The sequence below is a fragment of the Lipomyces doorenjongii genome (genome assembly GCF_038497915.1).
Source record: "Lipomyces doorenjongii strain NRRL Y-27504 unplaced genomic scaffold V1508scaffold_3, whole genome shotgun sequence".
NCBI classification, from domain to species: domain Eukaryota; kingdom Fungi; phylum Ascomycota; class Lipomycetes; order Lipomycetales; family Lipomycetaceae; genus Lipomyces; species Lipomyces doorenjongii.
In genome coordinates this window covers 305,734-333,003 of record NW_027118070.1, presented here as the reverse complement: position 1 = coordinate 333,003, position 27,270 = coordinate 305,734, and the positions used below count along the sequence as shown (strand labels likewise).

The following is a 27,270-nucleotide window of genomic DNA, read 5'->3' as shown; positions in this document are numbered from 1 at the left end:
CTTGGTTGAAGGAAGAAAAATCTGGGGCGTCGATATGAGTTAACCTGACATGTATAACTGAAGGGATATTTTATGTCTTTGGCCTGAAAGACAAAAAGAAACGCATGCAATATAGTTTTGATATGGTGCACGGGGAACTTGATATAGAAATGTACTTCATGACTTGGTATGTAAAATATGGTATTCATGTATTGTTTAGTTACGGGTATTTTATTTTGTGTTTGTAATATCCATTTCCTTGTTACTGATGATTCTTCGTGTACATACATATTACTATTAATTATGTAGTAATTTAGTATAGGATGAGGTGTCACATGTCCAGCAAATCGTGTCGTTTTATATTTTTAGTTTGCGTGAAATGAATACTAAAAGCTCTCGAGCCGAAACGTAAAATTTAGCTAATATGTATGGCTGACTGTACTGGTGTCCTCTGCCCGATGTCGTCTGGGGAGTGCAGTTTGCTTTCACTTCGTTATCTGTCTGCGGCGCGCGATTCAGTTCTGTACTTCGGAGTCGCCATCGCGTAATTCCAAATCTAGTGCAGAAGTGTTCACATCATTATTTGCACTAACACCGCCCTCGATATCGTGCTAGTCATTCTGAAACTGAGCGCTGACAACTTCCATCGCTTCCTTTCACTCTGGCATTAGTGCGTCATGCCTGTGCCAACTACCTCTCACCCGCTTCAGTTGACGGATTTGCCTGAACGTCACGAGAACCTCGAGCTTTCTGATGCGCCAGGGTCTCCCATTATTGCTGATTTCCACGATGCGTTAGGTGCAAATAACAATGAAACTTCAGGCGCAGAGTCGACTGCTGCGATCGATTCGTTGGAATATGATGAGGACGGGGACGAGAATCAGTCACTGCGCCATCCTCAGCCACGACTTGCTCACGGGCGTCATCTATTCCGGAACTCCATCCTCACGAACTCCAAACATTCCACTCAGCGTGCATCCTCGCCCACTTATACCGAGGACTCACTGGATTCTGCCACCGAGGCCGACCTTCTCCTTCCATCGCCATCGTCCGCTTCTTCAATCCGCGAGTACTTCAAGAAGCGGTGGGGCACTTTCTTCACCCGATTGCTAGCCTACGCTCTGTTTGGAATTGTATTTATTATTGGTTGGAAACTTGTTTTCTTGCCGAGAACAACACTCCGACGCGATCTGGCGCGGTTAAGGCACTTCCAAGTATCCCTGTCCGATTTGGAACGCACACTGTTCGGAGTGCCACAGACCTCAAAAGTTCGTGAGTGGAGCCATTACTACACCAGTGGCGCTCATCTGGCTGGTACGAATTACTCTCAAGTGCAATGGACTGCGGATAAATTTAAGGAATATGGTCTCCAAGCGGAGATCGTTCCTTACGAGACTTATCTGAACTATCCTCGTGATCATAGCCTTAAGTTGCTGGGCGTCAATGGAACTGTTAGATATGAGGCTCCGCTGAAGGAAGATATGCTGACCCAGGATCCTACTACTAGTGATCCGAATTCTGTACCTACCTTCCATGGGTACTCCGCCAACGGCAATATCACAGCAGCTTATGTTTACGTAAATTATGGCAGACAAGAGGATTACGATTTGCTGGAAGAGCGAGGTATCGACATTTCTGGAAAAATTGTGATTGCTCGATACGGTGGCCTTTTCCGTGGCCTCATTGTTAAAGGTGCACAGGAGCGTGGTGCTGTTGGTGCTCTGCTGTATACCGACCCTGGTGATGATGGTGATATTACTCTCGTGAACAAGTATAGGGCCTATCCTGATGGTCCAGCACGTAATCCATCTAGCGTTCAAAGAGGTAGTGTGTTATTTTTATCTTCTGCACCTGGTGATCCTACCACGCCCGGGTTTGCAAGTAAGCCTGGTGCTGAAAGAGTTGATCCATATGAGAGAATTCCCTCTATCCCTAGTTTACCTATCAGCTATCGGGATATACTACCTCTTCTTACAGAGTTGAATGGCATGGGATTAAACCCCAACGACCTTGGCGAAAGCTGGCGGGGCGGACTTCGAGAGTATGATTACTCTACTGGTCCTAGTACCATGGACGTGAACCTCTATAATGCCCAGGAGTATAAGACTACACCTATTTGGAATGCGATTGGTCGGATTGATGGAGTTATTAAGGATGAGGTGGTAATTTTAGGAAATCATCGCGATGCTTGGATTGTTGGTGGGGCGGGTGATCCAAATAGCGGTTCGGCTGTCCTGATCGAGCTTGCGCGAGCTTTTGGCGAGCTGAAGGCTCAAGGATGGAAGCCATTGCGGTCAATGTACGTACAGCGTAAATCATTGATTACCCCAGTATTAATGTTTGTCTAGTGTCCTGGCATCATGGGACGGCGAAGAATACGGCTTACTAGGATCGACTGAGTGGGGTGAAGACATGGCAAGGTACCTTGATGCCAATGCACTTGTTTATCTCAACGTTGACGGCGCCGTCACTGGAAGTCATTTCCATGCTGATGCTTCACCGTTGCTCAACACTGTTTTACAAGAAGTCATTAAGAGGGTTCCCGATCCAAAGGGGGGATACGTTTATGATCATTGGCTCGAGAAAACCGAGGGTCGGATTGGAAACTTGGGTTCTGGTAGTGATTACACGGTGTTCCAGGACCATCTTGGAATACCTTCGATCGATTTCGGATTCTCCGAAGGCAATAATGCCGTTTATCAATGTGAGCCTGTGCGAATGCAATACTGTTGGAGCCGAAACTGACCAATAACAGATCATTCTAATTATGATTCGTTTCATTGGATGGACAAGTATGGCGACCCGACATGGGAATATCATGTCACAATGGTCAAGATCTGGGGATTGCTTGCACTTCAATTGAGTGAGATGGAAGTAATTTCCTTTGACGTTGTCGAATATGCCAAGTCTTTGTTGTCGTACTTCAGTGATGTGAAGACGAAGATCTTGGACATAGTTAGTGAAGATGAACTCAGCGTTGACACATATGATGGTTTCTATGACTGTCCCGAAATTCCTGGATCACTTATCCGGGAATGCCGTTACATTGATGCGTCGAGAATTGATGACATTGATCTTCCGGACTTGAAGTTAGGATGGTGGTATATCAGCTCATCTCTTCGCAATTGCAGTGATGCATTAGATAAACTGCTCAGTACAGCGACTACGTTTGATGCGAAATCAAGCTACATTAACAAACAGTACCTTACCGACTATCCTTGGTTTAAAGGATACAAGAAAATGCGGGTTTACTTCCAGATACAAGGACTTAATAGCCAATATAGACAATTCGAGAGGAAATTTTTGTATGAAGGCGGTCTGGACGGACGTGAATGGTTTAAACATGTCGTTTTTGCACCCGGTGTCTGGACAGGTTACGCAGGCGCGACGTTCCCAGGCTTGAATGAAGCTCTGGACGCCAGGAATATCTCGAACACGAAGCGATGGTTAGACATTATTACTGAGAGAATTTCTCAAGCAGTGGATTTGCTTTCGGCAAACTAATTCGAAAGCAATATGCAGATGCTTTTTGAGGGCGTTGGTTCATTGTCAATATGATTTTATGTGATGGCCATATAATGTTATTGTGTTTAATATAGAATTTTTGTTGCCATTTTGTATTTTGTGAATAAAATTTTGTGTCATATCGCGAATGAAGCTATCCCAATACGAAGTCTTGATTAACCTGCCATGTGAAAACTTGACTACTACCGTGTTTCAACGGAAAATGTGTATTGTGTCATCATAAAAGATGATCTGAAGACGGCCCTGAAGCAAGCTTTCCATTCCCGACTGTATTCTCGATAAACTGAGAGCTTTGACATCAGTCGAGCAGCCATGGAATATTGATCTACTGGTATCATTAGGATACCATTCATTCTTGCGACACCTGACTATCGTTGTGAACAAGCGGTGACGGGTACTGTCGTGAAAATGCGGTCGATATCTCCAGTCTTCTCATTGCGCCTTCCCAACTCGACGCATACGGAAGCAGCGCGCTAATGATAATAACCGTGATATACGAAGACGATGCATTCGGCAGAAGCTTGCATGCTATCAAAGTCCTGTATGAAATTGGCGGAAGATATACGTGAGTTGCATGTTGATTCACAAGTATCATACGTGCAGCTGACTTGGGACAACTCTCTTGTCGTACTAGACCCTTATAAGTATTATGATTTGTCTTGCCTTGCCTCGACTGCGAGCGAGGATCTCGGAGTCAAAACACTTTCAGTCCTGATCCCCTGACAAACTATCACACGGCGGTATATAATCCTTGCAATTGGGAAACAAAACGTGACAAGAAAGGGCCACAGCGAGGGTCCGGACTTGAAGCTCTCCTAACCCTGGCCTCTCAGACTATCCTCTCTACCGGCCTGATAAATTGTTGCCGTATGACATCAACGACCCTGACCTCTGATCTGCAGCTTCCCAATATATAAACGAATATACTGTGCAGATTCGAAGGTATGGCGGACGCGCAGATAAGGGAGAAGGTGAACCAGAAGCTAATCGAGTCGGGCGAATATGAACGGTAAGAGGATGAAGGCATTCTGACCTTGCTTTCATGCGATTCGCATTGGGAGAATGACAGGAAGAATGAGCAACTTCATAATCTGGATATATAACTGATTAGATTCTAGCTTGTCTCAATATTTACGTCAGAAGCTGATCGAAAATGGCTGGTATGAGCAAGTTACGGAGCTGGCATCTGGTACTGTCTAGTTTTTCTCATTACTGAAAAGGCTGTGGCCATTTGCATGAATCGTCTGACTCCACTAGATACATTGCGTGCACAAGAGAACCCCAATTTTGAGAAACTCGTCGACTTGGTAGAACCTGAAGCCTTAGCTCTCGTTCCAGAGTTTGTCAAAGTCGAGCTCCTTAGCATGATTAAGCGGTTTTTGGAAGGAATAGTGGACTAATAAGGCCGTGTGGATAAGATTATGAAGTTAAATTGGATATAGTTTGGTTAACATGCATTTACGGAGTATATTATTTTGTTATTGTGTATTTGAAGACGTCCCAGATTCAGTGCAACAGTTACATGGACGAGTGAACTTTCGGACACTTTTAGACAGGTAATTAATTAGGCTCTTCTTTGTACATATTGCCAGCTTGTGAGAGCATTGGATTGTACTGTCTTGTTTTGTACGCTATTCCCTAAATTAAGCCTTATTATAATTTACCTTGCGCATCAGGACGCATTGAATGTCAATAGAGTTAGTGATTTAAAGTTCCAAAATAGTTGCATTAAACTAACTAAATTAGTTGCCCATACAATGCAGCAAACCTTTTGATATCCCATATATAAATTCTATTCTATACTCTACTAGTCTTCATTAATCCGACGCTAGTAACAACGCCATCAATTCCGGACCCGGCGTTCCGGAGTTTACGTCTCCGAGTCCAATCTAGTGCCATGTCCACAATCTCCAGAACCTCGACCCGCCCCATCAAATCCTCGATTTCCCCATCAACGAGTATTGACAATGAAGATATTACATCTTCTTGGAGAGATAGAATGCCACTCGCGTCTATGAAGCACGGAACTATGTTCCAGACATCGAATGTGCTAAGACCACATAATGGCTTGGATAATAGTGCAATGAGCGACTCAAGAGCTCTTTGAAGATCTGTAGTCGGATAAGACGAGCTTAGCGAGGTCACGATAGCACTGTAGGAGAAGTCCTTTTGCACGCGCGAAACAATGAGATTGACTATTTCAATTCCCTCCGGGTCGATATCGCCACTAATCAGCAAAGTTGAAATTAAGACTGTCACAAGCGCGTCAACAGATACGCCGCGTGTGTACCGTACAGCCGTCATCAACAATTCAGAATCACAGGACAAGGCATTAAGTAAGCCGGGATATTTCGACGTAGGAAATAGCGGATGGCTGAGAATGTACACAAGGCTTCGAGAGCGAAAACCCGATAACTTGAGCTTGTCGTTCTCAGTATCGAACATCAGGTCGGCGATGCTGGATATCAAGAGAGGATCGACCTGTCTCGCAACTGCACTGCTGTAGTAACTTATCTTGTCCTTGTGGCCCGTAACACTCTTCGCAGATGAGTCCAATTCATCCGTCATCTTCTTTGATCGCGTCTTCGAGTTCGGACAATCGTTTTCGACTTCAGACCAATCCGATTTACCTGTGAGGAAAGGTAGAATACGTCCATCAAAGCCCGAAACGTCTCCTACTCTTTTGAGTGCCTGCAACTGCGCTATTATGTTCTCCACTTGGTTCTTCGATGCAGTTAGAGCTGCCTGCGCATCGGTCTTGTATTTCCTGGAGGAATAACGCTCCTTCTGTACCGCCGTTAGCATAACAATCGTCGATAGGACACAGTTCCACGTCATGATAATTGCGAACTTACAAAGAATATATTGGTCAAGACAGGTTTGCTCCCTTTCTTTGAAATGCTTTTGACTTTTCCTGTTACGCACTCAAGTAGTTTACCAGTTCCAACATTAAAAGCTATCACTTGAACTTGGCCGCTCTTAGTTGTACCCACTGCGGCACGCTTGCCCACGCGTCCAACGAAAGTAAATGTGTCAGACTCTGGTAGATCGAGAGTGGCTAGAATGGTCTTGTATTGCCAATTAATTAGAAGGATACTGGCACCAGTACTGAGGAGAATAGTGGATTTTCCAACCGGAACATAACTCAAGACAGAAATATTCTTTTGCGAAGTCACCGTGGAAATGAATGGGGCAAGATCTAAGGTTGTATGAATCAGTGTCGGAATTGTGACTAGCTCAAGATTTGTGCCCAAAAGTCGAAACAAAACTCCAGAGTCATGGAACTGAATATATTCCTGTTGCTAAAGCTAGTCAGCCAGTAGTAACACATTAGATTCATGTTCATACATTTTTGTCGTCGGCATTAAATATCTTCCATTTATCAGTCTGTCGAGCCTCGGCCGAAGTGATCTTGAATTTCCGAACGTCAAGGAGATTGTTAACTGGACGGCTGGCTAACAAAAGCGAGACTTCATTCTCAATCGAGTCAAAAAAATGCGAATACACTATAGAACTGGCGTTGTCATAGAAATTAGAACTCCACACTTGCTCAAACTGCTCATTATTATGGCCATCTTGAGTGATCGTGAATGCCGCAATTTTGCCGCTCCTAAAGACGACGACCACCACTCCAACAGGAAGGAGATTTAACGCTACAACTTCGCCATCAAGTTCTATCTCAATCGTCCTTCCATTCTCGTCTAATCGTCGCAGAAATACACTCCGCTTTCGCTCACGAATCGCAGCAAAGGCGGTAATGCCTTCACCCTTTTGCGCAACGACAACAGCAGGGCATAATACCTCTGCCAGTGGTGAGATCGCCACAGATGCAAGAAGGCGCGGAGTAGGACGTAGCGTGATCCTTGAAATGCCTGCCGCTGTTACGGCAACGTCCAAAACTGTTGACTTAGTAGTAGAGATATGAAAAGACTGGGCCGCCGTGGACGGTAGGGTATGGATCGTGAATGGAGGCGCAATGCTCGACATCTTTGCAATAAACTGCAACCGAAGGCTAATATATGATGTACAGGTAAACTGTGGCTAGTTTTGTAGACGCAGTTGAATAAATATCTTGGAATTTCTCCCAATTGCCGTTGCCAAAAATTTGGCGTGCCCTTGCCGTTCCGTTACCCGGTGAAGATGGCCGGCGTGCACGACCTAATTTCTAAGTTCGATGAAGCCCTTACCCTCTCAGGATACGCCACCAAAGGCGCATGGAAACGTTGATGTCTCGTATGTTACATTTGCAATAAGCATTAACCTTCTCGCTCATCTGCTGTTTTACTGCATAACTATGCGGTAGTATCATGTAGGGCATTATCTAGATGTGAAATTGAGGAATATAGTAGAAATACTGTTAATTACCCCAGCCCCAAATTAAAGTTTAAGTTGCTCTGCTGAGCTTTGAATAACAACGCGATGTAATAGCGTCCTCACCTCATGCAACACTACTGTCAGTGCCAGCATGTCAATTGATGGCAATCAGGAAGATCAGTCGGCGCTCAAAGCTAGATTAACCATTTCCTTTGATCTTCGTCAGCTCAATGGCACTTGATGCATGGCAATTACATTCCGCTCGTCTATGTCCGCTCTACTACCTTCAGCACCTTGCCTATAACTCAAAAATAAGAACCTGATGATGGCGACGAATCTGAAGTAGCCGAGATTTCACGAACAAATTGAATTTCAAACATGTGAGCTGTGCATAGGATTTAAGTGCTACCATGAGCTGCAGAACTCCGACCCTGAGGATTTTCTGTGTGCAAAACGACAAGCGTTTCTTGAGACGAGAAAATTGATAAATATGCCATTAGTCACAAATTGGGATGCAAAAAGTACAAAGGAGCAGCAACCTGAGGAATTCCAGATTAGGCAAAGCTTTAACATGATTTAATTGTATACGGTAAAAGTGCAGAATCCATCACAGTACGCATTCCAGCTGCTAACGATTGAGGATGATGGTGGTCAGGACATTTAGTGAGACCAATTACATTAATTAGGACGTAGACCAGTCTTCGATGATTGTGAGGGGGCTACCGTTGCGATGCCACACGTGCGCCACAGCAGCCGCTTGGAGGATCAGCCACTTCGGCATCTGTAAACAAACAGAAGTATCAGCTGAACTGTGGTTGTTCGCAGCCGCGTGATGTGTCCGACAATCACTTGCTCTTCACACTCAGGATATACCTTGTGTTGTATATGCACGCCTGCATCGACACTAGGCTGTTTAGTCCGCTCCATCTGTGACATTTGTCCTGTGCCGCTTAAATTACATTGCTCTTCAATCAGGAAGCGGTTGGCGAGTTAGTACAGCTTCGTTTGCGTTTTGTAGCTTGCACGATTTGGGCACAAGTTAAGTCCTGCAGTCATCGCGCAAGTCAGTGTTCCTAAATTATTGATACAATATCATTTGTAATTCATCTATCTTTCTAACAGACTGTGCATAGATCTCGTCATCCAAGGAATCAATAGTCGTTGTAATCAGAAGCGGCATAGTAACCGGCATTCTGGCAGTCGCTACACCGCTGTTCTGAATGTCATCCGCAGCGCCGAACGGATCCGATGGCTCGGTCGCCCGGAAAAACGCGTATGTAAATCCATTTCATCGGCATTTCTCTTGTACATACACAAGATCGTTCGCTTACATTCTACACAGCGTTGTTATTAAAGTCGGCATGATCGGAGACGCACAGATTGGGAAGACGTCTTTAATGGTGAAATACGTAGAGGGAAGTTTCGACGAGGATTATATACAGACACTGGGTAGTTTGTTCTGCCAATTCAATGCCACATTTCATCTACTAACATCATCATGATTACAGGCGTTAACTTTATGGAGAAGACAATTTCAATTCGGGATACAGAAATTACATTCTCAATTTGGGACCTAGGCGGGCAAAGAGAATTCGTCAATATGCTTCCACTGGTGTCGAATGATGCTGTGGCGATCTTGTTTATGTTTGATTTGACAAGAAAGTCCACCCTCAATTCAATTAAAGAATGGTATCGCCAGGCTCGAGGATTCAATAAGGTATTTCATTTGTATTTTATTGCTCTCTTGTTAATGATCAGACTGCTAAGTTTGCCTCAGACCGCAATCCCGTTCTTAGTCGGGACAAAATATGACACATTTGCACAATTCCCCAGAGAAGACCAGGAAGAAATAACGAAACAGGTACATAGGCACATCGTGAGGATCGTATAGCCGCTAAAGAACTGTAGGCGCGAAGGTTTGCGAAGGTCATGAAAGCTAGTTTAATATTTTGTTCAACGAGCCACTCTATCAACATTCAGAAGGTTAGCCAACGCTGCGCACATTCATCTTTCCATACTAACGTGTGACTTATTTGCCATAGATTTTTAAGATTGTTTTATCGAAGGCATTTGAATTGAAATGTGTGATTCCCGAGATAGCTACCGTAGGTGATCCCATCCTATTATACCACGATGTGTAAGCGACACGACAATAACATTATGGAATGCACGACATGAACTTTATGGGACAATATTACAATTGGAGTGCGCATTTTTCGACCTATTGCACACGAACAAGACTTGGATTTTATGGTGGAGATCTTATATGTGCGATTACCGCGACTAGGTTTGTTAATTTCGGTATCAGCAGTCATTCATGGCTAAATGCATGAGGCTGTTCATATATTGGTTATATGTGAATTATTCTACCAGGTAGAAGAATGAGGCCTATTAAATACCATTTGTCAATCTCACGCGATCAAGACGGCTCTTGTCGTAGACGACGATTACCATGATGCCATCTGGCATCAGAAAAAACACCCCAGTCGATAATACCTTTAGTAATATTCCAAAGGTATTATGACAGCAAATCAGACAAAGTGATAAATTAATAATCAGACGTCGGACGGACTGATTTACAGTCTGCGCTCCAGTACCTGCGACGCGCCACCGACGCGCGTTACCCGGGGCAGGTGACGGGAGTCAGCAAGGTTGTCCGGTTCTGTGGGCTTCTTCGTTAATTGTAATAAGCCCTCTGTCCTGTCCACAACTTGCCCCCTCACATTTCCTGCTCCCGATCATCGACTAAGTTCCTTACATCGCATCCATCGTTGCAAGTAGTGACTAGTTTGTTGAGATTGTTTTCTGTTAATTTTATTGTTCGTGATTGTTGGAAACGTTTATCAATTCATCATGTCTTCATCGTCGAACCCCGAGAAGAAGCATCATCCCAATCTCGCGGACCCGTCCGGTGCGGAACTGTCCAAGGAGGACGCCACCGCGACCGCCATCTTGCGAAAGAAGAAAAAAGATAACGGTATGATCATTTTCTTTTATCTCTTGGAACGGTCAATTATTTTCTTTTGTTTTCGGGATTTCCTGATCGCAGATCGTCGGATGTGATCGAACAGTTTTGGCGGTGTTGCGGGGCGGAGGGGGGCAAATCTGTATCCCAACTTGATCAACCAAAACGATCTGTCGGCTCCCCGTTATCTAGGTCTTCATCATTTCAACAAAGATAAATTGGAATATGGAATTGTAGGCTGTTGGCGTTGGATGGATAACTGCGGGAGTTATTTTGTTTCGTTTGTCTCTAGAGGCTTACTACTTGTATAACTTGCTGTGTGGTAATTAAACTGAATTGCTAACTGCATCGTTCCTACAGCTTTGATAGTCGATGATGCTGTCAACGATGACAATTCCGTCATTACTCTTTCGCCCAACACGATGGATCTCCTACAGTTTTTCCGTGGAGACGTCGTCATTGTTAAGGGCAAGAAGAGAAAGGATACCGCACTTATTGTCTTGGCCGACGACGAGGTCGAGGATGGTGTCGCTAGAATCAATCGTGTTGTCAGAAACAATTTACGTGTCAGATTAGGTGATATTGTTACCGTCCATGCCTTTCCTGGCATCAAATATGTGAGTAGTGGATGCGTTTTTCTTTTGAACCACCCCGATGACTAACGGCCACTGACAGGCTAAGCGAATCTCGTGCTTGCCCATCGCCGACACAGTAGAGGGTCTAACTGGTTCTCTTTTCGACGTCTATCTTAAGCCGTATTTCCTGGAGGCTTACCGGCCTGTGCGAAAAGGTGATTTGTTTACCGTCCGAGGTGGTATGCGGCAAGTGGAATTCAAGATTGTTGATATGGAACCATCCGACTATGGCATTGTTGCGCAGGAAACTGTTATTCACGTATGTCGACATATCTTCTAAGACTGGATGGATGCTTACGTCAATATAGTGCGAAGGTGAGCCCATCAACAGAGAAGATGAGGAGAATAACTTGAACGATGTGGGCTATGACGATATCGGTGGCTGCAGAAAGCAAATGGCACAGATTCGTGAATTGGTGGAACTTCCTCTTCGTCATCCTCAGCTTTTCAAGAGTATTGGTATCAAGCCACCGCGAGGTATCCTTATGGTGTGTCCTCTTTCATGTATCTACTTGGAGATAGGTTGTCCAGGGTGTCTAACTTGTAGCAGTATGGTCCGCCTGGTACTGGTAAGACTCTCATGGCGCGAGCTGTTGCGAATGAGACTGGCGCATTCTTCTTCCTCATCAACGGTCCGGAGATCATGTCCAAGATGGCTGGTGAGTCTGAGAGCAACTTGCGAAAGGCATTCGATGAGGCCGAGAAGAACGCCCCTTCCATCATTTTCATTGATGAAATTGATTCTATTGCACCCAAGCGCGAGAAAACAAATGGTGAAGTTGAAAGGAGAGTCGTTTCGCAGCTCCTTACTCTCATGGATGGTATGAAGGCACGAGCCAATGTCGTCGTCATTGCTGCTACGAACAGACCGAATGCTATTGATCCGGCGCTTCGTCGATTCGGTCGTTTCGATCGAGAAGTTGATATAGGTATCCCCGATCCCACCGGCCGTCTTGAGATTCTCCGCATCCACACAAAGAACATGAAGCTGGCTGATGATGTTGACTTGGAGACAATCGCTGCTGAGACACATGGTTATGTCGGTTCCGACCTGGCCTCGCTTTGCTCTGAGGCCGCCATGCAGCAGATTCGGGAGAAGATGGACTTGATCGACCTTGAGGAGGAGACCATCGACGCTGAGGTTCTTGATAGCTTGGGGGTCACTATGGATAACTTTCGATTTGCTCTTGGTACATCTAATCCGTCGGCACTCAGGGAGACTGTTGTCCAGAGTGTCAATGTTACTTGGGACGATATCGGTGGTTTGGACAAGGTCAAGCAAGAGCTCAAGGAGACTGTGGAGTATCCGGTTCTTCACCCAGAGTCATACGCCAAGTTTGGTCTTTCGCCTTCCAAGGGTGTTTTGTTCTATGGCCCGCCTGGCACTGGTAAGACGTTACTCGCCAAAGCCGTTGCTACCGAGGTTTCGGCCAATTTCATTTCGGTCAAGGGACCTGAATTGCTGTCTATGTGGTTCGGCGAGTCTGAGTCTAACATTCGAGATATTTTCGACAAAGCCCGGGCAGCTGCACCGTGTGTCGTCTTCCTTGACGAGCTGGATTCTATTGCGAAGTCTCGTGGTGGATCAATGGGCGACGCCGGTGGTGCCTCTGACCGTGTCGTGAATCAGCTTTTGACCGAGATGGACGGCATGGGAGCGAAGAAAAACGTGTTCGTGATCGGTGCGACCAACAGGCCGGATCAGATTGACCCTGCGCTGCTCCGACCTGGCCGTCTTGATCAACTTATCTACGTTCCATTGCCGAACGAGGAGTCGCGTCTCTCTATTCTTCAGGCGCAGCTCCGAAACACTCCTCTTGAACCCGGTCTCAATTTGCGGGAGATTGCGCAGTCTACTCACGGTTTCTCTGGTGCAGACTTATCGTATATCGTTCAGCGTGCGGCTAAGTTTGCTATCAAGGACAGCATTGAGGCAAGCGAGCAGGCAGAGAAGTCTGATGAGGATGTCGCAATGGAGGACCCTGTGCCCTACATCAACAAGGGCCACTTTGAGGAAGCGATGAAGACTGCTCGACGAAGTGTTAGCGACGCGGATTTGCGTCGCTACGAGGCATATGCCAACACGCTGCAGATGTCACGGGGAAGCTTTGGCAATTTTCGATTCAGCTCTAACGATGCCGAGGCGGCGGCCGCCGGCACGACCGGTGTTTCCGAGGGGCAGGCGGCATTTGGAGCGGACGAGGGAGACGACGATTTGTACAATTAATGCACACTATTAGCAGAACAGCTTTATTGCGCATTTACGATGCGGCGTCGTTGAGATGAGTGGTTTTTGTTTGTTTATCTCTATTGTTATATTTATACAATTGTTTGTGCGAGTTACTATATAAATATTATGTGATTATTGGTCAAAGTATTACAATGATTATAGTGTGGATGATTTAGCAGAAGTGTAGGACGGCTATTGTCTTGGACGTCGACTTGCATGCGGTCTTCTCTGCTTGCGATTGTCCCCCAGATTAGAGTATAGCACGCTGTGCGTGCCTCAAACGTAAGCGTGGGGTGGGAAGGCCAGAGTGAGGGTCCCACTACCCCAATGCCGTTGCGATACACCTGAACGAGAATGTTAGGGTTATACATCCTAATAGGGCGGAAAAGTTCGGTGGACATTGTAGGGCATGCTGCCCTAACACTTGGAGCGGTTAGGCCAGTCGGCCAGCCGCATGGCCAACCAGCACAAAGTACCATACCCTTTGTAGGAATTTTGTTGACGTGACGGGTGCCATACTGTTTTCCAATTGTCAACGGAACGCGTCGCTAAATCATGGGATCGAAAGACGCGAGTGTGGTACGTGTTTTAGTGAGCGACGGTTTAGTCCATCTGTCCGATTCTCAGACTGCGCTATATTGGCAAATGTGCATGTGAACTCTTTGTCCGATGTGCGCTACTCCGCCAAAGCTGAAGACGGACGAGTGCGGAACGCAAACTAGTCGTCGCGTAGGCGCCGAGCTTAGTAGCATTATTGTCACGTCCATTGAGTGATCTGTTTATTCGAAATTGCCTGTCCGCGCGCATCGCGAGTGCGGCTCAAGTGGTGGGTCCGGAACAGGATGCAAATCTAACACGCTCAAAGGCGTCGCAAACGCGCCTGTAATAATACAGAATGCAATAAATTAATATTTCGCATTCGAAGCGATGACTCATCACTGTCTTGCTAAGACTCTGACATTACACAGATCGGATGTTGTTGCGCGGGTCGCCCACTCGCCCAGCTTCTGTGCTTCTCGTCTGGTTATAAATATGGCCATCTTTCCCCGCTGCTGCTGCCCCCCTTCCTCGTCATCGTCTTACAAGAACATAGATTCTCAACTTGACAACGAGCACTAAGTCGCCTGGCAAGCGAACAGCCTGCAGAGAGCCAAGAGGGGAGCCTGTGGCATGCTGAGATCTTCGATCACAGGCGAGTATTGTATACTTCAGAATTCCTACAACCTGGTCATTTGGCTAACATTAATGTAGGCAGACAGTTTCTCAAGTGTGGGCAAGAGGGCAGCCTGGAACCTGAGGTGAGTCTGAGTGGCCAGAGGCAAGCCACTTGGTACACTGCTGGTTCTAGCAGTTAGTCCTCTCTGGGGCAAGAGGCGAGTCCTTGACGGACTCTCCTTAATACGAGTACGCTGATTCGCCCGCCAGTTCGGGCGATGCGTACTCGACTATGGGCACGGGGGAAGAGGAGTCCTGACAGACTCTTCTTTAAATTCGATATGCTGATTCGCCTCGAACAAGGTGAGTTCGACTACCAGTTCCGGCGACGCGTTCTCGACTGTGGGCACGGGGGGAGCCGTCAGGCTCGCAAGGAACAGTGTTAGGTTTTTACCTCCGGGAGTATTTGTTTTCCCACTGGGTTTTTGTTTTGCCCAGAGGAATTTTCCCTACACCTTTGTCCAAATGGATGTTCCTTATTCAGCTCAAGAATCTATACATATGCGACACAGTCACTCGACCTTCGGGCGAGCTACTCGCCCTTCTCCCAGAAGAGAGTGGCTAAAAAAGGCATGCAGGGCGGGACCACCACATCTCGGCATTTTGTTCGCAAGTTCAAATCCGCGGTTTGGTGACCGCCTAAATCAACTCATCGTGTAGCGGATAACCCTAACCTTCTCGTGCTATAGGTGTTGCGATACTTTGGCAGACAGACTCAAAATTCTAAAACCTCTCATTGTGCAACACTCGCCCATCGCCTCGCATTCGCCATCTGCGCCTGCTTCTGTTGTATAATATTACATATAAAAATTAAGTTTAAGATTTGAGCGCTGTCGACGTGCGAGGTTTTGTGATTACGCTGCCCAAAGCAGTATATTCTGCAGTACATCTTGGCACAGATTGAGGTCCGACTGCCCTCGACAACATCGACAGACGCCGTCTCGGCAGCACGAAGGCAGCTATACTAATTGGTGATTCGACTAGATTACCCTAGCAGTCCTTTCGATTGGACGGAGCTTTAGCTACGGACGAGCCTAGTCGCCATACAGCAGCAAATTAGATAAACAACATAAATGTCGACCCAGTTTTCAGAGGCGGTAACAGCGAGTGGAACTACGCGCAGCCGACGAACGTCCTCGGTAGGCCAATTCTCTCTTGGTGATAACGCATCGCCAAGTCTGAGCACGATGGTTCCGACTGACACGCAGATCCGGGGTAGTCAGCACCGTCAAAGGGCGTTGTCTCAGTCCGACGGTTCCGGGAAGGCCCCTTCGGCTAGAGACAGGGGAAAGAAGCTCACATCGATCGAGCGCCTGTGGATGGTTTACCGTGAGACTGCGTATCGGAAGACTTGGGGTATGTATTTGTCGTGTATGACTGGCATGACTGCATGGTTAACGGGCCTGACAGTGACTCCGCTGATTTTGTTGTTGCTGCCACTACTCTTATTTGCGCTGTCAACGGACCAGACGCCTAGCAATCCGATCTACTCATTCCTGTTCCCGTCGTACAAGATAATGCCTGTGGTGGAAGGCAGCACGATAATGTACGGCAAGGGTAAGAAGGACTTTTGCTTCGTGGCATATTACATGCTTGTGTTCAGCTTCCTCCGGGAGTTTTCGATGCAGCAAATTCTCGAACCAATGGCCAAGTGGTGCGGCCTGACCAAGCGAGGCAAGATCAAGCGGTTTATGGAGCAGACGTACAGCATTATGTATTATGGGACAATGTCGCCGTGGGGCCTTGTAAGTCGTGAGGATAGCAAATATATAGTAGAGCAGACACTAACTGGAGCAAGTACATTATGCACCACATGCCACTGTGGTATTTTGAGACGCGGCCGATGTACGAGAACTACCCGCATAAGTCGCACGAGCTCGATTTCAAACTTTACTATCTCCTGCAGGCAGCATTTTGGGTGCAGCAGTCAGTGGTGCTGTTTCTGCAGCTTGAGAAGCCGCGCAAGGATTTCAAGGAGCTTGTGTTCCACCACATTGTGACGATCGCCCTAATTTTCTGCTCGTACCGGTTTCACTTCACGTGGATTGGGATTGCCGTGTACATAACGATGGACGTGAGTGACTTGGCGCTGGCGACGTCGAAGACGCTGAACTACCTCAACCACCCGATGACAGGGCCATTTTTCCTGTTTTTCATGGGTGTGTGGATCTACTCACGGCACTACCTGAGCCTGCGGATTCTGTGGTCGGTAGCGACGGAGTTCCGGACGATAGGCGACTTCACGTTGGACTGGGAGACACAGCAGTACAAGTGCTGGATCTCTCAGTACATAACGTTTAGTCTGCTGTTTGCGCTGCAGGCGGTGAACGCGTACTGGCTGTTTTTGATTTGCCGGATTGCGTACCGGCTGATATTCTTGGAGATCACAAAGGATGAGCGCAGCGATGACGAGGATGACGAGGAGCCGGAGTCGGAGCAGCCGGCGCGTAATATCCTCCTGGCGAAAGAGGCGGACGGGGCAGGCGCGGAAGATGAGGCGGCGAAGAAGACGAATTAGGACACAGTGGACAAAGAAGTATGATTTATGTATTTTTGGCAGCATGTACATAGAATCCGGTTGTTGATATACTGCTGTCAGCCGCGATTCGATGTCATAAGTATTCTGCTACGGAAATAAATATGAGCCTCTCATGCGCGCTTGTTAAATGACGCGCAGAGTGATAAAATGCATTCCTATTAGTTTGTAGTAACGATTAGGCCGTCAGTAGTAGAACTTGCCAAGGGGTTTGTTGCTCTGATGCATGGTGCCAATAATATAATGATTGTTGCTGTTCCTGTTCATCTCAGGGACGCTAAATATAGATATAGTGGTTTGCATTGGCTCGCTTGACTTTGACGTCACAGTGGTTACCTGTGACCCATTTGCACCTCTCCGTCACCCGCCCTTGCGATAGCATTGCTATACTTAGCATAACCGCCAGCACCTTGCCCAGTATCATCGGCTCGTACTATTCGGTCGGTCCCATAGCACATTCTTCTGGTCCCCGTGCCCCCACGCACTTAACACCCAGTACTTAGCCGCGTCCCGTATACGTGTCCCGCTTGAAATAATATGGGCCGAAGAAAGATCCTCATCAAGCCCCTCAAGGACGAGCGCAATCGCTCTGTCACATTCCTCAAACGCAAGGCCGGTCTCTTCAAAAAGGCTCACGAGCTCTCCGTCCTCTGCTCAGTTGACATCGCCGTCATCATCTTCGGTCACAATAAAAAGCTTTACGAGTTTACGTCCTGTGACACCAGGCAGCTCATCGATCGATACAATTACGTACGTTATTTCACTAGTCCTTGACAGCTTCTAGGTTGATGGCTTGCTGCTTTCCTGACCTGTGCTAATAATGGCAGACAACTCCCCATGAAAGCAAAGGGCCGGCTGATTTTCAGAGGGGATCTGAGATAACCGATGACGACAACGAGAACGAAAACGAAAACGAAAACGACAACGAAAATTTCTCCGAAAACGTCACACCTGATCCCCCCGAATCCAAGCGACTCTCCTCCGTTGCCATCAACAGATCAAACACCACGAATCCACTTCAGCAGACTCCCCATCTCAATGTCTCTCCGCCGCAAACGAAATCGGGATCTCATTCGCGGTCCCATTCCCATACGTCTGTGGCCTCGCAGACACAAGGCGGTAACAGGAGCAGCGCCATGCCTTCAGTAAGTGCGTCAATGCATCACCTAATACCAGGAACGAGCCAGATGCAGACGTCACTATCCAATAGCGCGGGAATGGCAGCCGCCACCCTGGCTTCCTTCCCAGGTGACGCCTTCTACACGCTTCCGCCTCGGCCGCAGCCGCAGCCGAGTCAGTCAGTACGAGCACAGCATGCACAGCTAGCGCAGCAGCAGGCCTATAACTTCCAGTTGGGATTTCAGTTCCAGAATGGTCAGCAGTTTGTGGATGCGCGACCAAACACAGTCCCGCCCCATATGCCACAGTTTGAGTATCAAGTCGGTGCGCCGACGCAAACCAGCGACATGCGCATGCAATATCGCTCGAAATCTTCCACATCCGTGCCAGAAATTTCGAATGTGGCGGCAGATAATGCTAGGCGAGAGCAGCCGCAGCCGCCGTCACACAGGCCCAACGTGACTATTGAACCAATGAACGTCGGACCAAGGCAATCAAACTCGCCGCGGGCTCAGAGCGTCGATGTGGGGTCTGTAGCGCGAAATAGTGGCGGGAACAAGCTGCCGGGAGCCTCGAATACGGCGTATCCTCGGTCGTCTGTCAGTCCGCCGAATTTTATTGATGGAGCCAGCTTGCCATCGTCGGCTGCTAGCAGCTCAAATATGCGTCCGAAGCTGAAGCTACGAATTCCACCCGACGAGAATGCTCCTGCACCGAACTCGCATGCACAAAAGGGACATAATACAGCGGCGCCGTCAACTGATCCGTCAACTGCCGTCTCATCCTCACCGGCGTCACAAGACAACAACTCAGGCCCACCGATATCTGCTGTGAAAGACGTGTCGTCACCGGTAGTCTTGCTGCCACCGCCGTCACCGTCCACGTATCTGAATGCGAACAGTCTTGGTGGCCCCGGAAACCCATTTGCTCGGCCATCGTCACTTAGTAGTGTTGGTGCATCCGGTCCATCGCATACATTCCCGCAAGCGACATCTGGTGCTGCGAATGCCACCGTTGTTAATGCGACTAGCATGCCAAATGCGCGAGAGCAAACACCAATTTCGGCTCTTCCATCGCGGTATGTGTCGGACTTACTACCGTCGCCGTCGACATTGTACACACCAGCGGATTGGGGTCTGCAGTTCAGCGCGAAGAATGGAATGCTAGGCCAGGACCTACTACCAAGTCCGCTCCAATTTCACACGCCAGTTGTCTCGTCAGCAGCGCAGTCGTTTAATCGCGATCGCACCGGTCTCGGCGAGCGCGAGGTCTCGGATGGGCCCGGCCTGAAAAGGAGGGGATGGAGTGACGAAGACGACGGCGAAGGTTCAGAAGACAAGCGAATTAAAACTTAGCATTATCTAATAGTTTATTTAGTTTTGGGTTTACTGTGAGCACCATTTCTGCAGCATGTTAGGATTTGTTTTGGACACATGGGAGCATTTGACGCTCGGTGACAAGCCCCATTTTGTTCGTCCGTTCTTTTTCTTGTCGATATGTGTATTATTTAATTTTGACGGCGTTTCGCGATTTTTTACCGGTTTGATCAAAATTGGATTGGTTATCGAGGATTCTGTAAATAATAGATACAATAAATGGTTACAATAATTTGGTGCAACAATAGGTCTAACAGCGAAAGTTCTATCAGCCCAGACTCCAAAGTCCAACCCGACTGCTATGTTCAATCGACTCCGTAGGTATGACATTCAATTATCTATGATCTCGTCTTCAACCGCCTCAAGCCTCCTCACACGCTGGACTAGATCCATTACATGATAGTCATCTTCTTCGCCGTCGCGACCATGCAGATCCACGAGTGCATCGCCCAGTTTAAATAAATACTCTTTATTATGTCCCGACGGACCCTTAGATGTGAGAATAAGCTTGGCGAGACCGTCTAGATCGGCCTCGACACCAGCAAAAGCATCGTTGTCCGGCGTACCGATATATACAATCGTTGGGATGGTCGAATAAAGGGATGCCGCTGACTTGGACGGAGAGAAGGGGACAAGGTGAACCGTGTAGCCGTTTTGCTCTCTTAGATCCAACACTGCAGAGACATGTCGCACTTTTTCAGGGACGATCTTATAGGCGACGCCTAATGAAAATCTTCGTTAGTGAGCTATACGTCAGATATAATATCGAGGAGATGATACACACCCCACGTGCGACTGTCTGGTCGTTCAAACTTGGCATGGGGATCATCCAGAGTCTCCCAGTACTCGCGTTCAATAAGGGTCACAACCCGACCTGGAGCGGTAGGCGTTCCGCGGTGATCGTGCGACTTTTGCCAAAACCTCCGGATGTAGCCAGATATGTATCCTGGAACAGCCATCTCGACATCTGGTGGCGGCTTGAAGATGAGTGAGCCGTAGCCAAATATCCAGAAGTGGTTGTGCGAGATCTCTTTCACTGGTTCTGTAAGGGAGCGCACACGTTCATTCGGAAGCAGCAGTAGCGTTGACGATGGTGACGGCGTGGAGAATGCAGAAGAATCCATTTATCTTGCTTCTGCCTTCCTATCTTTGATGGTTGCGAAATATAAGCGATCAGATCGTTACGTGTATAAAGACAAGTTTCGTCTGACTAAGCTAGGCCAGGAGTAATCTATCTGCCCGTATGACCGGCGCTGTTGAAGTCCGTACTGACAACTGTCATCCGGCGTTTCCTGATTTTACAGCGTGTTCATGGCGGTGTACTCAAGCGAGCTTTTCGTTCAGTTGATTTTGCCCACGAACCCGAGCCATGGTCACGTCAGATTAAGCTTCATCAATCATTCGCCCTGAATCGTGACTGAAGTCTTACTTCAGCCTGAACGGTACAGGTCTACGGCACTAATATGAACGCCGGACTGCGCGCACGTTCGACGAAGTTTGTGAAGATTAATATACAGGAGGGGTCTTTGTTTGTTTGTGCTGCTCATCGCCTTTGGAAAAGATAGCCGAATTCGTCGGACGCTGTAGCTGAATACAGACAATATCATCTGAGTCGTGAAAAAATTAGTGTACATGAATATAGCTTCTGGCTTACAATGCTAGTTCGAGAAGGTGCACTGGCCCCTTAGTGCATAAAGGGTGTGTAATTAAACGAAAACGAAGATATTAAGGGCTTTGTTTCTTCTGCTAAGTATGTTAAACGAATTTGCGGTTCGTTTAGCGTATCCGAGCAGACTCTATGATTTAGTAGGGACGTTTGGAAGAAGTAGATCAGCAATGAGTGAATTGACATGGGCCAGGATGCGATATATATATAATATATATAATCGATTCAAAGCATCTGCTGTATTGGGGTGACGTACGGCTCATCGAAAACTTCTTTCGAATTTGGCGAAACCGGCGCTGTGGACGAGGCTCTTAGAGCAAAGCCAGTAGCTCGCCGATGCCCTTGTTGACCCCGTGGGAATCCTGAAAGACTTGCGCCACCAAAGGCAGCAGCTCCTGGACGCGGTGCTGCAGAAGTAGGCCATGAGAGATAATTAGAAGCTGGTCTAATATTAGCTAATGTGAAGTATAATGACGGTGTTGTGAAGTATCGATTAAACTGTGAGACCAAGCCATTAAATATCAGAGACTTCTTCTCATAAACTACCCTTCTACTCTTAAATCGAGTAAATCACGCGCAGTTTGATTATGCTCTATGCATGACAAATATTGCGGAACAATTGAATTAATAATAAATGCCAACCGGTTGGAGCCCCACTTGGAGAATTTTCTTGTAGTCCAGGAACGAGAACATATTGAGCATGGCTCCGAACTGCCACTCGACGCACTGTCGCATGCTACTCATCGACGTGTCAAATGCCTGCTTCTCCGGACTTGCGATGGAAATAAAGAAACGTCTATTATACATAGTTCCGATTAGTTTTAATTGATTGACTTTGTTATTGTGTCGTAATTGGGCTTAGACATTGGAAGGGTCGTAGAATGTGCGCGGCTCGCTAGTATGCGCGGCTCGCTTATCACCCACGTTATAAATAATAATGCATGAATATAATATTAAGGAATTCTAGTACAGTAACTTACCATTATTAACATTATTAAAAGAAGGAAACAAAGAAATACAAACGGATTTTATTGCGGCATATATAAACTCTTTAACAGAGTCAATAGCCTGAACCGACTATTACTACGTTCCTCGCCAAGCTACTGCGTAAAGCTGTTGATCTTTATGACTATCATTCCCGACACAGCCGAAAATTCAATACCTCCTTCGGAAATAATTTGCATGATAACTTTATTTATGTGTCTTATCCGCGGATATCCGTGGATATTCGTGATCCACGGATATGACTAATCAAGATTGCTTTACCGTATCCGTATCCGTATCCGTGTCTGCCTAATGTCTATCCGTATCCGTAATTTTGACGGATATCCGCGGATATATAAGTTATCCGTGTATCCGTGCCGATCCCTAATTAGGCGGATATCCGCATCCGTCACAGCCCTATCGCGGAGTAAATCCCAACACTGTTCCTTATGAGCCTGCCACAAGCTCTCCTCTCGACGCTGTCGACAAAGGGGCCAATTGCGGACCCAAGTGGCGCGGCTTGGACCAGTAGTAGCACCAAGTGGCTTGGCTCTCGCCCTCTTAGCACTCCCGGGTTCCATTCTCACCTTGCAAGACGATGACAAGGAACGGCAGCGGCAGCAGCGGGGACAAGTGGAGATATTTATAACCAGACGAGAGCACAGAAACCATGTCAGGTGCGAGTTCGCAACGGACGAGTCCGAGCGCGAGCGAAAGCGTCGTCTGTGAAGACGACGAAAAATGCCGATGACAATGTATCTACGGCGCATGTACGATCCACAGTAATGAACTTGTTATTTCATAATTGAAATTAAGTCAGCGGAACGCATGGCCATCAAGAAATCATGACAACAGCATAAATCTTGCATCTACTCTGTTAATCGATTTATCACAGTGGAACCAGACTTGCATTTCTCGGAGCATATAAATGAAACGGCATTATACCCACTATCCAAGTGCACATTACACAATAAGTCTATATCATATTAAGATTATTAATTGATCAGTCCAAATATTGAAACCAAAAGCATGCGGATACGCCGTATATGAGCCAAACCATCCATCCGAAACATTCCTAATATATCATAAGTTTTATTTTCGAACCCAAATAATGGGACCCTCAACAGCCCGTTCAATATCATCATCGAAACCATCGTGCCATCGTCCGACAACCGCTTTACTTCCTGGTAGCATGACTGCGCGGTGGATCCATCTCTGTTCTTCGAAGAAGTCCCTGTCCACCTCAAACTCCAACTGACGCATGTTAAACACCGCCCAGCCCCTCACACCCATAATTGGCTCTTCGATAGGCGTTATTTCAACGATTGACCGTCGCCGCTCCGTAATTCCAGTTAGCTGGTGAGATGTCCCTGTAGCCCGGAGCGATATCGGCCCACATATTTCGTCTGGCACGTCGATATGCCAATCAACAATGTCCCCAATAATGGACCGTCGTGTCTCTGAACTTAGAGGAGCCGACCTAAATAGTTCAAAATCCCAATAATTAAAGAAAGCGTAGGCTCCGAGAAAAATCCTGCTGTCGTCCGAAACTGGTTCGCCATCTGTCTCTGTCTCCCAAGCCGATTCGTCGTCATCCCTCTTGCCGGACACAGCCGAACCATCCTCCATCTGCGACATGTCGTCACTATCAGTAATCGTGATGTCCGGTGACATACTCGTACTTGCATCATCATCATCATCATCATCATCATCATCATCATCTTTGGTATCCAACAGAGCCAGTTCGTTGTCTTTGACGAAAAGTGATGGCGCTCGGTTATACTTGAGTTGTCCAGTTCTTCTCCGAGGTTGATAGATCTGCCGTAATGTTTCCACTGCATCCATGCCCTTGTGAAATTCTCCGAGCCCGCTCTGAACATTCATCATTTGCCAAAACGTCACAAGTGCAGCAATAACATGCACCTGAGGCATACCAGTGACCGGATCGAATAGTGGGTGACGTGGCGAATCGTATACTATGCGATAGACAGGATCCAGCGGTCTAGGGGAAATTCCTGGAAATCCCAGTGCAGGAATAAGGACAGACTTAATAAGATTGAACATATACAAATGCTTCTCACTTGGTGCTAATGAAAGGGGCATGCGGAACAAGAACTCCTCGATGGCAGTAGAAGTCTTAAGCCAAGGGTAATTTCGATTCTTGTGGTCTGCAAGCATAGATACTGCGTATTCCATATCGTCGAGTACAAAGTGCTTATGTCGCAAGAACTTGATCCGGCCCTGGTATTGGGTCCGATAGTCGTACTTAGCCTCGAGTTCCTTCAACCGCACTGTATCTGTCACCAAGATTTGTCGGCCAGTCACATGATCAACTTCAACAAACACAGCGGGATCAAACGCGAGATGAAATCGTGTCCGCCAAAAATATCTATTGGAACTGAGTTGATGATGGATGTCTCGTGATGTGGCTAACAGAAAACACAGCGCGCGGTCCGGCAAGTGATTTGCAATATTTTGCAGGATCTCTGTAGGCACTGCGGCCAAGTCGCTACTGCAAGTTCCACACGCGCTGTGATCTGCAACGCCAGTCGAAACAGCCATCTGTCGCACTATACTGTCTGACTTTCTGTCTGTACGATGCAGTGAATGTGACATCCAACTCGCTCCAAAGTTCTGAGTATTGAAACAGTCGATGTGTTTGCCGGTGAAGATCTTGCTCAAAAGCTGTACAGTACACGTCAGATCTTCTAATGGAATGACAGCGACTGATCGTATGAGCTGCGTGCCGAGAAGACCCGGAGCAGGGAACTCGGATGGAGGAGGAGGTGACGTCAGGCTCTTCAACACCGAAGAGGATGGTGAGTGAGAAATCGACCCTCAGTTGTGCATGCTGACTTGCCGCGACGGAGGTCTTATCTCGCGAATTACCCGGCTTGTAGTGGCACCTTTTATTGCAACACACTTGCTAGTGTTGACCATCCTTTATGTAAGTTACCCGACAGAAGTGTTCGACCAGATATAATCGGAATCACGAGTACACTCAGCCTGCTCACAACTGATTGCTATACGAACCGCTTGTCGTTATTACATGACACTCGCACAATGTGTTGCAGTCTGCTTGTGGCTGATAGCGGCCGGAATAACTGGAGCCGGTGATGGTAGCAATCGACAATTTGAAATTTGGGCCCGATTAAGACGGAACGCACGCCTCTACCATGGCTTCGACAGCATACTCGACGTCAAATGGCCTACTGGTCCACTTCACCCATTAAGAGTCACAGCATATGATGTGTTATCATCTATTATCATCTAAAAGCTGCCGGAGGTCTCCGCCGCAAGCCTTCCATCTAGTAGCTGCCAGGGTCAGCCCCCACGCGAAGAAGGCTGTCATCCAAGACCAAGTTGAGTAATGTTAGATAGTCGGCATATAGATATGATATACCTCTTTACGAATTTCGGGCCAATCATTGTAGTAGTAGGTTGGGAACAATAAGCGGATGTGTCATGTTCAGACTCCCTCAACTGTCCAAGTTTTAATTGCGGCTGTTTTTGGTCTTTCCTTACTTCCTTGTGTTTCTTTGCGTCTTTATAGATTTAGGTTTTGGTAATTCGCATATCCAGGCTGGACGAGGACCCAGAGTTGGCAAAGGGCAACGGTTAGAATTTGCAACGTACAGTGCTTCCCGATCTTTATTACATTCGCAGATATTATTCGACAATTCAACGCGATGCATCGCATTGTCCGTATTTGAGGTGATTGGGTGAAGTAAAGACGCTGAACATTGCAAGAGGTGTTGGAATTTTGCTAGTGGCTGGTACCAACTGCAAGGACGGGTGGCATGTAAGTTTTCAGTACAGATCCGTGCATACGTCTGTCTTCCGGGACCGATGCACTTTTAAAGTGTGCAGTGTTATCCAAATATGACTTCTTTAGCACTGAAATGAACTGGCAGTATCCGATATCCAGTATCGGTTAAGTTTATCCAATCTAGCTTCGAAGGTTTCCCAGTTTATTACCTGTGGAAAGAGTATCTAACCGACATCTCTCATATTTTCAAGATGTGAATGTCAATTGGAACATAGAACCTAAGCGACATATAATCGAGTGGACTCTGTTGGAAAATTGTACGATTTGGCAATAACTGTGGTCTTTAATCTCAGCCGCATGGGGTGCCCATTTACTCTCCCGGTCGGCTTCCCCGCCTTGTTACAGAAATTGCCATGCCGATTCGCGAACACAAATGCAAGTCCCAAACCGCCGCAGGACACAAATGCAACACCTCTTAAATTAGCCAATTATTTTTTGACATTAAGGGAGTCGAGGGAACTAAATGAAATAGCTTATACTTTGATAGCTAAGCTATAAGTTGTACAACGATAAATGATTATCGTTAATACAAGTCTTTCTACATGCGGGACAACCCTCCATTATATATGCTATCAAGTCCCGGTTTAGCACCGTGTACTCATCAGGAGATCACTCTAATCGACAGATTCGATACGCCGGTCTGCAGTAGCAGTAAGTCTGTATTTCTGTAACTGATCGTTAATGAGGAAGGATATGCATACCCTGCCGAATATCAAAAAGAAGCAAAATATCAGCAACATCGGCGCCTGGCGAGGACGTGGATTCATTTGACTACCTGTCCGTGCGCGCCTCTGCGCTCGGTCGCGTCAGTACGCCGAAATCAAACCTCTACTTCATGCAATCTCGGCTATTTCATGCAATGAATTAATTAATGTTTCGCATTCGAAGCGATGACTG

The 27,270-nt window shown here is 46.9% G+C and overlaps 9 protein-coding genes across 9 annotated transcripts; 6 read left to right on the top strand and 3 right to left on the bottom strand.

Moving 5' to 3' along the window:
* Positions 1–463: 463 nt before the first annotated feature.
* On the top strand, positions 464–3,668 carry V1508DRAFT_152308 (uncharacterized protein). Its single transcript, XM_066936046.1, has 3 exons — positions 464–2,278; positions 2,328–2,683; positions 2,735–3,668. Exons 1-3 carry the CDS (start codon positions 657–659, stop codon positions 3,481–3,483), a joined length of 2,727 nt encoding a protein of 908 aa, XP_066798596.1. The 5' UTR covers positions 464–656; the 3' UTR covers positions 3,484–3,668.
* A 523-nt stretch (positions 3,669–4,191) lies between these two features.
* On the top strand, positions 4,192–5,198 carry V1508DRAFT_409447 (transcription factor e(y)2-domain-containing protein). The gene is made up of 3 exons (XM_066939151.1): positions 4,192–4,513; positions 4,623–4,693; positions 4,762–5,198. The coding sequence occupies exons 1-3, from the start codon at positions 4,449–4,451 to the stop codon at positions 4,902–4,904; spliced, it is 279 nt and encodes a 92-aa protein (XP_066798595.1). The 5' UTR covers positions 4,192–4,448; the 3' UTR covers positions 4,905–5,198.
* Positions 5,199–5,301: 103 nt separating this feature from the next.
* Positions 5,302–7,491, bottom strand: V1508DRAFT_348203 (U3 small nucleolar RNA-associated protein 8; the record flags this gene model as incomplete). The annotated part of the gene is made up of 3 exons (XM_066936718.1): positions 5,302–6,291; positions 6,360–6,806; positions 6,853–7,491. The coding sequence occupies 3 exons, from the start codon at positions 7,489–7,491 to the stop codon at positions 5,302–5,304; spliced, it is 2,076 nt and encodes a 691-aa protein (XP_066798594.1).
* A 1,106-nt stretch (positions 7,492–8,597) lies between these two features.
* Positions 8,598–10,237, top strand: V1508DRAFT_409440 (P-loop containing nucleoside triphosphate hydrolase protein). The gene is made up of 7 exons (XM_066939150.1): positions 8,598–8,881; positions 8,952–9,091; positions 9,161–9,267; positions 9,327–9,535; positions 9,596–9,679; positions 9,727–9,801; positions 9,861–10,237. The coding sequence occupies exons 2-7, from the start codon at positions 9,039–9,041 to the stop codon at positions 9,957–9,959; spliced, it is 627 nt and encodes a 208-aa protein (XP_066798593.1). The 5' UTR covers positions 8,598–8,881; positions 8,952–9,038; the 3' UTR covers positions 9,960–10,237.
* Positions 10,238–10,435: 198 nt separating this feature from the next.
* V1508DRAFT_409437 (P-loop containing nucleoside triphosphate hydrolase protein) lies at positions 10,436–13,819 on the top strand. The gene is made up of 5 exons (XM_066939149.1): positions 10,436–10,795; positions 11,144–11,400; positions 11,459–11,677; positions 11,727–11,906; positions 11,969–13,819. Exons 1-5 carry the CDS (start codon positions 10,672–10,674, stop codon positions 13,643–13,645), a joined length of 2,457 nt encoding a protein of 818 aa, XP_066798592.1. The 5' UTR covers positions 10,436–10,671; the 3' UTR covers positions 13,646–13,819.
* A 2,117-nt stretch (positions 13,820–15,936) lies between these two features.
* Positions 15,937–17,381, top strand: V1508DRAFT_401923 (TLC domain-containing protein; the record flags this gene model as incomplete). Its single annotated transcript, XM_066938446.1, has 3 exons — positions 15,937–16,219; positions 16,274–16,608; positions 16,662–17,381. The coding sequence occupies 3 exons, from the start codon at positions 15,937–15,939 to the stop codon at positions 17,379–17,381; spliced, it is 1,338 nt and encodes a 445-aa protein (XP_066798591.1).
* A 408-nt stretch (positions 17,382–17,789) lies between these two features.
* On the top strand, positions 17,790–20,126 carry V1508DRAFT_364272 (uncharacterized protein). The gene is made up of 2 exons (XM_066937298.1): positions 17,790–18,149; positions 18,227–20,126. Exons 1-2 carry the CDS (start codon positions 17,937–17,939, stop codon positions 19,871–19,873), a joined length of 1,860 nt encoding a protein of 619 aa, XP_066798590.1. The 5' UTR covers positions 17,790–17,936; the 3' UTR covers positions 19,874–20,126.
* On the bottom strand, positions 20,056–21,249 carry V1508DRAFT_409420 (ChaC-like protein). The gene is made up of 2 exons (XM_066939148.1): positions 20,679–21,249; positions 20,056–20,616 (listed from the first exon to the last, which is right to left on the bottom strand). Exons 1-2 carry the CDS (start codon positions 21,016–21,018, stop codon positions 20,225–20,227), a joined length of 732 nt encoding a protein of 243 aa, XP_066798589.1. The 5' UTR covers positions 21,019–21,249; the 3' UTR covers positions 20,056–20,224.
* A 2,226-nt stretch (positions 21,250–23,475) lies between these two features.
* Positions 23,476–25,377, bottom strand: V1508DRAFT_152148 (uncharacterized protein). The gene has a single exon (XM_066936045.1). It carries the CDS (start codon positions 25,158–25,160, stop codon positions 23,637–23,639), a length of 1,524 nt encoding a protein of 507 aa, XP_066798588.1. The 5' UTR covers positions 25,161–25,377; the 3' UTR covers positions 23,476–23,636.
* Positions 25,378–27,270: the final 1,893 nt, after the last annotated feature.